The sequence below is a fragment of the Jatropha curcas genome, chromosome 11 (genome assembly GCF_041381405.1).
Source record: "Jatropha curcas cultivar XTBG-Jc1 chromosome 11, XTBG_Jcur_1.0, whole genome shotgun sequence".
In the NCBI taxonomy this organism is placed as follows: Eukaryota; Viridiplantae; Streptophyta; class Magnoliopsida; order Malpighiales; family Euphorbiaceae; genus Jatropha; species Jatropha curcas.
The window spans coordinates 22,440,753-22,451,183 of NC_143161.1; the positions used below are offsets into that span (position 1 = coordinate 22,440,753).

At 29.1% G+C, this 10,431-nt stretch overlaps 1 protein-coding gene across 1 annotated transcript; it reads right to left on the reverse strand.

Annotated features, from left to right (window-relative positions):
- Positions 1–6,414: 6,414 nt before the first annotated feature.
- On the reverse strand, positions 6,415–8,846 carry LOC105641828 (protein RGF1 INDUCIBLE TRANSCRIPTION FACTOR 1). The gene is made up of 4 exons (XM_012226441.4): positions 8,657–8,846; positions 8,223–8,420; positions 7,513–7,728; positions 6,415–7,057 (listed from the first exon to the last, which is right to left on the reverse strand). Exons 1-4 carry the CDS (start codon positions 8,708–8,710, stop codon positions 6,809–6,811), a joined length of 717 nt encoding a protein of 238 aa, XP_012081831.1. The 5' UTR covers positions 8,711–8,846; the 3' UTR covers positions 6,415–6,808.
- Positions 8,847–10,431: the final 1,585 nt, after the last annotated feature.

Below are 10,431 nucleotides of genomic sequence, written 5' to 3' on the forward strand. Positions count from 1 at the left end.
AACTTAATTTCTTATTTCAATGACACAAAAGCAAATAAAAAACTTTATTTTTATTGGTAATAAAAAAAAAAATATGGGTTGATTAGCTTGGTATAAGGAGTAGTCTCATATACCAGAAGTTAGGTTACACAGACACGGGACACAAGATACGTGAACATACGTACACAACAATTTTTTAAAAAGTAAAACATTCACCCGCTTTGAACATAGTACACTAAATAAGTAATATATTAATATTTCAAATAAATAAACAATCATTTATAATAAATTATAAACAAAAATAAAAAATAATTAATTTCTTATTTCATTGATACAAAAGCAAATTGAAAAAAAAAACACTTTATTTTTATCAGTAATAAAAAAAAAACCTTGGTTGATTGGCTTAGTGTAAAGAGTAGTCTCATACACCAGGAGCTAGGTTGCATGGACACAGGAAACAAGATATGTGAATATACGGATATGGCAATTTTTAAAAAATAGGACATCCATATGCTTAGGACACACTACACTAAATAAGTAATATATTAATATTTCAAATAAATAAACAATCATTTATAATAAATCATAAAGATTAAAATAAAAAAAATACTTAATTTCATATTTCAATAGTTAAATTCTCAAAATTATTATCACTATTGAAAAATATATTAATTGTGTATATGCATTATTTTATGTAGGTCATACCATGCATGATTTTTGCTATTGCATAGCTTATGAAAAGCTTCGCATGATACTTAATAAGACATATCTTAGCATTGTGATTTTTCAGCATATCTCAATAAAATACAATATATCATTTTATTATATAATTTTACTATTTTTGAATGATGTTATAAAATATTATTTCATCTTTTAATATTATCTTGCACATCGTACGGATTATAAGGGAAAAAAAAAAGCAATTATATTTTCAGATAATATCATATAGGAGGAAAAAAAACTAAATTAATATTAATAAGCAAAAACTATTTTATTTGGAAATAAGAAAGGAATATAAGGGAAAAAATTTCGATAATTTTTTCTTCAAATTAAAAGGAAAACAAAAAAAATATAAAAATAAATTTGTAGAGAAAAAGCAATTTTATTTTTCTTTTATATCCAAAAAAATAAGTAACAAAAGTTTTTCTGAAAAAAAAATTTAGTCCCTTCTTATTTTTTTTCATTATTTATTAATAAAAAAATACAAAAATAAATTAAAAAACACTTCATCACGCGATACGATAATTTTTAAAAAAGTAGGAGATCCACACGCTTAGGACATATTATGCTAAATAAGTATAATATATTAATATTTCAAATAAATAAACAATCATTTATAATAAATCATAAACATAAAAAAATACTTAATTTCTTATTTCAATATAATTAGTTAAATTCTTAAAATTATTATCACTATTGAAAAATACATTAATAGTTTTTGCGCATTTTTTGATACGGGTCATACTGAGGGTGTCAAGATAGGTCACGACACGTGAACACGATTCCCCTAATACGCAAAATAAATGGGTTAGGGTTGAGGTTAAATGAGTTCGTATCATAAACGAGTCATTCATTTATGACACGAACATAAATGTGTTATGTTGTGGATTAATGCGCGAGTTAGGTGAGTGACCCGTTTATTTAAGAGTAAAAAGGTAATTTTAGTATTATATAAATATTCCAACTAAAACCTATTTAAATTTTATTGTTGTATTACTTTTTTATTTTAATTATAAATCTTGAAGAATTTATGCATTTTACGCGTGAAAATTTATTTTTAAATATGATTAGAGTTAAATAGATTAAAAGTTAAAAATAGTATAAGCAGATTAAGTGGATTGTACATTGGTCAACACATCCACTTAACCTATTTATGATATTAAAAGGGTTACACGAGTTGTATATGGGTCAACACGACCCACTTAACCTGTTTATGATATTAATCGGATGAAATATGTCGTGTTCGTGTTAACCGTCTAATTTTCGTGTTGTGTTTGTGTCGAAGTTATAAAAAATTATTTCATACTTAAATATTGCTCCGCGTATCACGCGGGTTCTAACACTAATATCATTAATAGTAGTGCAATCTAAATGCGTAATAAGTGTTGTAAAATAGAAGAATAAAAGAAAAATGAAATAAGTGAGTATGAAAAATGGCAATTTTTATTGGCACTGTTTATAGCCAAATACATAAATTTAGGTTGCCTTAAAGCAACAGTTTTTTAAGTATTCGGTAATATAGTATTTGAATTAGTTTTTAGAGGTTAAGGTAATATAATATTTTATAAAAGAGTATTCTCTGAAACATTTAACTTACAGCTTTTAATAAGGGCAAGTGTCCCGTTTGCCCTGTAAATATAATTATTAAGGGCAATATATGAAAGTAATCGTAAAAACCCAGTGGAGGCAAGTGTCCCGTTTGCCCTGTAAACAGCTACTAGCTACTCAAACAAAACTTTTACTAATGGCACATCTAATAAATAATTTACATATAAAAATTAAAATTCCTCAAAATTGTCGTTATTAATATAAAAAACGGTGCAATCTTATTAAAATTTCTCGTAAAATTTGAAGCACCATGGAATATTTCACGGAAACTACAAGTGTAAATTAATTGATTTAGCTTACTTTTTATCTATGAACCGTCTCACACACGTGTATATATATAGATATAAATACTGTTATAGATGAATATTAATGGAGATAGTAATTTATTTATACTAGATTTTCTATACTTATTATTAGAGCATTTATAGTTATTTTAATAAGAATTTTCTATTTTGAAATGATATCATTTATTTCATAACTAGATGCTCATTCTTTATCTTTTTGTCAAGTGGTCCACGAAGAGGGGACAAGCCAAAGTGTCCATTGCGTAAGCTGTGCATTGCAGAAAAACATAATAGAAAGTAGCTTTTATATGCTTAAAGAAATTTTTGGTATTGGAAGAGAAGAAACCCCTTTCCTTACGCTTCTGCCCTTCGATAGAGACTTGATTGAACCACTTGGGCAATAATACTAATAAGTCTCCATAAGTACATAAAAATACAAAATTTCAGAAGAAAAAAAATATTCAAACCAAATGAAATTTAAGAGAATATTGTAGATATGAATGTTATAATTGCTATTTCATAAAATAAAAATAAATCATTTTACATATTATTATAAAAATTCATTTAAAAATTAAAAATCTACCTTAAATATAACAATTTATATTCGGTGTGTTCCGTTACATTTTACAATTTTTTTGACTTTTTTATTCCCTTTAAACGACAGTTTTTAAAAAATGAATGTAGCATAAGTTATTTTGTTTCAATTTTATCCTTATTAAAATATATACATTAAACTTTATCTCAATTAAATGAACATTAGTAAAAGGTAGTTTAGTCAAATATCTTATGAGCTCCTCTCCTTCTCCCGAAACTTAGAACTTAAAAAATAAAATCTAAAAGCTCTTTTTTATTTTTCCATGGGTGGCCTCACCGGTGGTTACTCCTTTTCCTTTTTTATTTGTTTATTTAATTTTTTTTTTCAAATAATCCTCAATTCTTTATATTAATATGAGTTGTTGTTGTCAAATATTAGAATTTATTATTGCCCATATATTGGGAGTTCTTAGATCTAGTTCTGAGTTATTATTGTCACCATTATGATGATTTTATTTAGGGTATTTTGTTATTTGGATAATTATGCATAAAAAGTGCATATCTCCTCTCTAATAGAAGGAAGAAATTTGAAAGTGATCAGATCAAACACATAAAAAGACCAAGGAGTCAAACAATAGCACTGAATAGCCATCAAGTCGAGTAAGCAAGGCACAAATATTCAACTCGATTAGATATTTCCAATCAATGTTGTGTTTTTTTTTTTTTATTTTTTGTATAAATAATTTATTATGGGGCTACCTATACAAAAATATGAAAACATATCGATATGTGTTCTACATCTGCATACAAGTTTTTATTCATAAAATTTATAGTTTTTTTCTTCTAAAAAAAAAAGTCAAATGTCTTTATCTTCTAAATTTGAGGTGATTCAATCAATTTTTAAATTTTTGTACAAAGTCTAAATCGAGGTGATTGTTTCATCCTGAATTTTGTTTTCTATTGCTATTTTGTTTTGTATTGCAATAGCACCTTAAATAATTGTTAAAGGTTTAGTTGTAAATGTAACAGTAATGTTTTGGGTTTACTATTTGACCTTAGATTTGGATTTAATGTTATACAAATAAGTGAGTAAATGAATTTAATTACATAGCAAAAAAAAAAAAAAAAAAAAATCCCTATCGTTATTTGATAAGAAATAAAGTTACTTGGATTGGATATACAGAAAGCTCAATTTTTACCTTTTTTTTTTTTTTTTTCCAATTTAGTCATCAATTTGTATCTATATTAGCAATTCACCCTTTTTTTTTTCTTGGCAGAGGACGTGAACTTCACGCGGTCAACATATTAGAGAAAATAATGAATTTAACTTTTAAAATACCAATCTAACGTTTGAAAGTGAAAGAAAATTTGACTGCTAAACCCGTCAAAGAATGCTTTTTCAACTGTGGCCATTCTTTGGCATGTATCTGATGAACCCATAAGAATTAAATGGATTAATAGTTTCAGTTCGTTTCACTCTCCATAAGTGTCAAAATCTAATCTAATCTAATCATATCTGAATTCTCTCTGTATCTAATAAAGCCTATAAGAAAATGCACTTTCGTTATTCTTATAATCGAAGAAGAGCTTATTTGATTTAGCCAATTTTTTCCTTGAGCCTAAATACATAGTAAATTGATCCGAGATTCAAAAAACAAATCACCCTTAAAATCAAGTTGTAGAGATCACAAATCAATTCTGCAATGGTGCTTGCAAGAAATATCAAAACCTATTTTCTACAATTTATCCCAGTTTTTCACTTTGTTTAATCTTTTCATTAACTTCTCTTCTCTCCCAAAAAATGTTTCAAGAAACTATACTAAATTCTCTACACCATCAACAACAACAATTACAAGAAATCTCTCACTTCTTTCTTTGACTTCTTCTTTTTTTTTTTTTCACCTCTCTTTGGTGTATTTCTATTTTCAGCATATACCTTATTTTTATTACAACTCTATTTCATGTTCTTCACTTTTTCCTTCATCAGCATCTCTTTTGCTTCGAAGTCAAATTCATAACTTTATACCAGTTTCACAATTGACCTGCTACTGCTTTTCTTGTTATCGAAGTCGAAGTTTTTGGTGGTTGAAGAAAATGAGGTAGTAATTAGTGCAGATGGGTTGGTTTGGTTTTTGTTGAAGCGGAAGAAGAGTTAAAATACACAAGGAAAGAGATAAAAGGGAATTTTAAAAATCAAAAAAACAACAGGAAAAATGGAGCTGAAAGATTCATCTCACGCACTCTCATATGTTTTGAAGTACACACGCTTTGACTTTGAGTAAATTGTTAATATTGGTACAAGTTTATGACTAAATTGGAAAAAAAAAAAAGGCGAAATATGAGTTTTTGATATAAGTTAAGAGTGCAAATTAAACCTTCTTCCATTTGATAATATTTGCAAATTATTTCTTTATTTAATAGCAATTAATAAATAAAAATATATTATTTCATACACGGATATTTATTGCCAAACAATAATTAGAGAACCTCCTAAACAACAAATTCAGTGTTGTTGTTGTTTCATATGTAACGTAAATTTTGTTATAATTACATTTTTGTTTTTGCCAAAAATAAAACATAAGTTATAAACTTTACAATGAGAAAAATAAAATTGAAAAAAACAACTAAATTCAATAAATGTGTGCAGAGGAAGGAAGTTAACATTAAGTTAATTCAAGGTTAACGGTGCATCCCATTAATGTACGTTCAATTTGTAATTAAGAATGTTATTGCGACATAATATTAGAATTTAGAATAAAATTAATACAGAGTAAAATTGCAACGAAATACAAATTTTAAAGTGAAAAAAAATGCATTAAGCCTTTAAAAAAAAATGTGATACGGAACGAATTAATCAGTATCTGAAGGTAGAGCTTGTCTTTCACCCATAAACGGCAAATAGTAACATTTTGCGGGCTCCACAAATTGGCAAACAAACACCCAAAAGAAATCAAGCATTTAGCACCGACCTCCAATCAAGTGGTCCACATTGCACAACTTGAGAGAGAGAGAGAGAGAGAGAGAGAGAGCACCACTCGGCTAAGAAAACACACCCACCTTTTTTGACCCACAAAACCAGAGAGGGCGGCTTACCTACTTATGATTCCGAGAATCAAGACACACAATAGGTTTCCCCAACCAACCAATCACAAGGCGACACGCACAAAGCTGACCACACAACCTGCAAGGATCCGCCACGCGTGGGTACCCGACTGAAAATTCTAACACCGGCCGGCACCAGTCAATCTAAACTCAATTTAACATTCAAAAAATGGATTACACAAAAAGATAAAAACAAAATATTCTCTTATTTAATTATGGACATTATCATCTTTTCCTTCCCCTCTTACATTTGCTAACAGAAGAAAAAACCCACCAAAAGACACAAAAACACTATTTACATTTATAATTTTAACCCAAAACTTATGTATAAGCACTCTAAAAATAGCAAACTAACTTTCCCATTACACTAACGAAGGCTTTCTTATTAGCGCATCTTATTTCCCAACTTCCCACTTCTATATTTTTGGCTTCTTGTATGTACACAGGACTGACTAAACCTCCCACACCAGCCTTTTTTAAATCAAAAAGGCCTCCAGTATTGGGTTAGTAAAGGACTTAAATAAGGGGCACTGGAATTATAGCTGCTACTACCGTGTATATATCAACTGGTTGGTTGTGTGCTAATATTCTATTATTAGTCCTCCCAATGGAGCCCGGTGAGGGATTCCCTTTCTTCGCTTGGCTGTCCGGTAACTGACCGAAGTTGGTGGGGGTGTTGATGGAGAGAAACTCTGTGCTTTGTCATTGTTGTTGTTGTTGTTCTTATACTGGCCATGGCTGCTGCTGCTGCTGTAAGAATCCTCCGAATCGGACATCATTGCCTTCTGTTGCTTCTTCTTCTTCTGGAAATGCTTTGATGTTCCAACAATCTGCCAGCGAGTAACAAATCATCATTAAGAGCCAAATTTAGTCGCACAAGAAATTTGCAACCCAATTAGAAAAGCACAATCAAATGTCAAACCAAATCTATTTGACTCATTTAAGCTTGTAATTAGTACGGTTGGTAAGAAAATATAGGGAAAATGGAGAAAAATTTTCAATAGTTATTACTTCCTCATAAAAGTCAAACTCGCTTTAACCACACAAATGAATATCACACAGTTGAACTTTCCATGCACTTGCAGAACAAGAAAGAGAAAAAAAAAAAAAAAAAAAAAAAAAACAAGTCAGAAAAAAAACCATTTCGAAAAACAAGTCTGAAAATACCCATTTCGAAAACAAGTCTGAAAAATACCCATTTCGACCATTTTCTCAGAAGACATAACAAAAAACCGGAAAAAGAAATTGAAGGAGAAAGTGATAAATGCCATGATAATGGTTATACCTTGCAGCCAATAGAGCAAAAACGGAAGGAATCAAGAAGGCTGCGGTCGCAGACCTCACAAGTGTTGGTGACGCCTTTGCCAGGCCTAGGCTGCGGCCTTTCATTCAAGAAAACAACCCTTGCACTGTTAATTACATACGTTTGGACACCAGAAATGTCCAATACCTTCTGTATCTCAGATACCCTTATCACATCATGATATGATGACCTCCTTATCTGTCATTCATGAAGAAACAGAGTAAGAACAGAGAGTTAGACATACCAAATTCATGATTTTCAACTACCAAGACAAGTAAAAAAAATGGAAAAAAACTATTTCAATTCTAGCTATTAATGAACTTATTTCTTTCAAAATGAAACAAAAGGGAAAAATGGCAGAAACTCATTTCAATCATAGATAAGAATTTTCATTTTTTTTAAAGAAAAGGTATTTATTTGAATTAGTGCTCAATTGCTGTTTGGAAACTGAGAAAGATAAGGATAAAGGGAACTAATTCTAGAAAATTAGTTATAACTCATTTCCAGGGAATCAAGAAGGAGCTAAATCAAGAAAGGAGAAATTCAATGTCAAAAAAAAAAAAAAAAAAGAAAGGAGAAATTCAAGATGCCAAAAAGGAATTGAAAAGAGAGTATTCCTTAACAGGAGTAAAAAAAAAAAAAACCATATAAAGAAAAATCCGATTAATTGAATTCAATGACAATTACTATACCTGAATTGCTCTATGGTCCTTATGGTAGGCTAGACAAACAGAGCAGAGAGCACCATTCATGCAATCCAAGCAATACATATTACATTCACTCTTATGAGAATCAGCATGCGAGTTGCATTGAACGAAGAACCTCTCCTTTAGCAGAGGTTTTAGCCATGGCGGCCATCTATTATCTTCGTCATCAGGCCCTCCAGCTCCCTACACAGATTCATCACTTTATAAAATAAGACAACTTTCAAAAAAAAAAAAATTTCGGAAATAGAGAAAAAGCGACGAAAAACAAAGTTGTTTTATTAATAAACAGAAAACCACCAGGTGCATTGAACAAAACAAAAGCCATTCAGCCATTGTTTGAAATCAATAAAAAGAGAGCAATTTTAAGCAAAACCCGTTTAAAATCTTGAAGAAGAGACTAAAAGGGCTGCAAAGAATACCAAGATTCTCCTGTTTCTAGGCTTGATAGTGGGTTCTTGATTTTCAATGGCCATCTTCAACAACTAAGAAGAGAAAACGTAGCACTCTGTTTTTTGTCGAGTTAGAACGGTAAGAGTGTCTTTTGGTTCTAGTGAAAGAAGAGAGAGAGAGTGTGTAAATACAAATCGAGAGAGGGAGAGGAATCGTTGGTTTAGAGAAGTCGAGGCGGCTGCTAGAGAAAATGGGGTTCTTGTATAGAGGCAGGCAAGGCAATAGGGTGAGCGAGAATTGAGGTCGTTCTTATCTTCAAGAAGTCTACAAAATTTCCGAACCTGAATCCGAACCCAAACCTAAATGAACGAAAGATGCGTTGAATGCAAGGAACCGACCTCCTTTCCTTTTAATTTCCCTTTCATTTTCATTACATTACATGTCATGTACATCTCCTTCTCTCTCGTCTTTGGCCTTCTTGTAATTTTCAGTGATATTTACTTATTTGGCTTAACGCAGAAATTCAACATGATAATTTAATAAAAGTTTTATGTGACCTTTAATATTTATTTTAACCTATTAAATATTTTATAAAATTATATTCATTAAAATGTTTTAATTTGTAAAATTATATTCTTCAATATTTGAACTTGTACAATTAGATTAATTAAATACTTTTCCACTGGTTGAAATTTTTAAAAATTATTGTTCTAAATATTATACTAATTATGCATTAAGTGAATATTTTGCATAAAAATACTAAAATATTAAAAAATTATTATTATTAGCACAAAAATACTATAATATTATCAAAATTAATAAATTAGAAGCATAATATATTTTTCGTAAAGTTTGGAGTGCCGAAAAAATTATTTTTTAAAAACACGATGAATATACATATTTAGCCTCATTCATTTATATTTGTTTATTGCCACTCATTATTGAGGATTAACATTTTTATATGTGGAATATTTTAATTTAAATAGCATATTATGGGATGCCCACTGTATACTTTCTATAATAAAAGAATAGAATATATAGATATGGTAGCTTCTTTATTGTGGAATGTGGATAGACATCTCATTTCATGTTTTTTTTTTTTAATTTGCAAATTTTGAGGTGTGTGCTCACTCTTTGTCTTAATCTTATCTAGTCATCGGGCCAATGTTGATTGTTTTTCTCTAATTAAAATATCTATAGGTCCTTTTAAGATTTAATTAGAGTGTGTCAATTTTTAGATTTTAATTAATGAAGGGTCAAAGATTAAAATATTGGCGTGCGATCAATTTGTAATCAATTTTTTATATTTTAATTAATAAATAAAATTTTAGGAAAGAAAAATTAAATTTTGAGATATTCGTGGGCCACGACTACCTAACCTTTATGTAGTTCCACCTCTAAATATAATTTCTTTCTGATCCATAATTGGTTTTTGCAATAGCTTTTTAAATAGTTGGTCAAAACATTAAACGCTATTTTTATAGTATTCGGTAATATAGCAATTGAATTAGCTTTTAGACGTTATGATAGTATTTTTATAAAAATTAACTCATGTAATGTTTAACTTTGAATGTTTTATGAAAAACTACTCAAACAACTAAGAATTAAATGCTACTAAAATATCTAATAGCTACTAAAACAGCTGATTTTGCCAAACAGATCCTATAAATATAGTTCTAATTTGCTTTTAAATAGACTAAAAAAAAAAAAGCTAACTTGGTTAAATAATATTCTTATTTTTAATATACTTTTAATTAATGATTGACTGACAAATTCACAAGTATACGTAATTACAACAAGTAAT

Excerpts from the sequence above, each read along its gene's own strand:
- LOC105641828 (XM_012226441.4), bottom strand. The coding sequence starts at position 8,710 with ATGGCCATTGAAAATCAAGAACCCACTATCAAGCCTAGAAACAGGAGA. Across the intron at positions 7,729-8,222 it reads AGGACCATAGAGCAATTCAG|ATAAGGAGGTCATCATATCA; the intron begins GTATAGTAATTG and ends CATGAATGACAG. Across the intron at positions 7,058-7,512 it reads TTTGCTCTATTGGCTGCAAG|ATTGTTGGAACATCAAAGCA; the intron begins GTATAACCATTA and ends ACTCGCTGGCAG.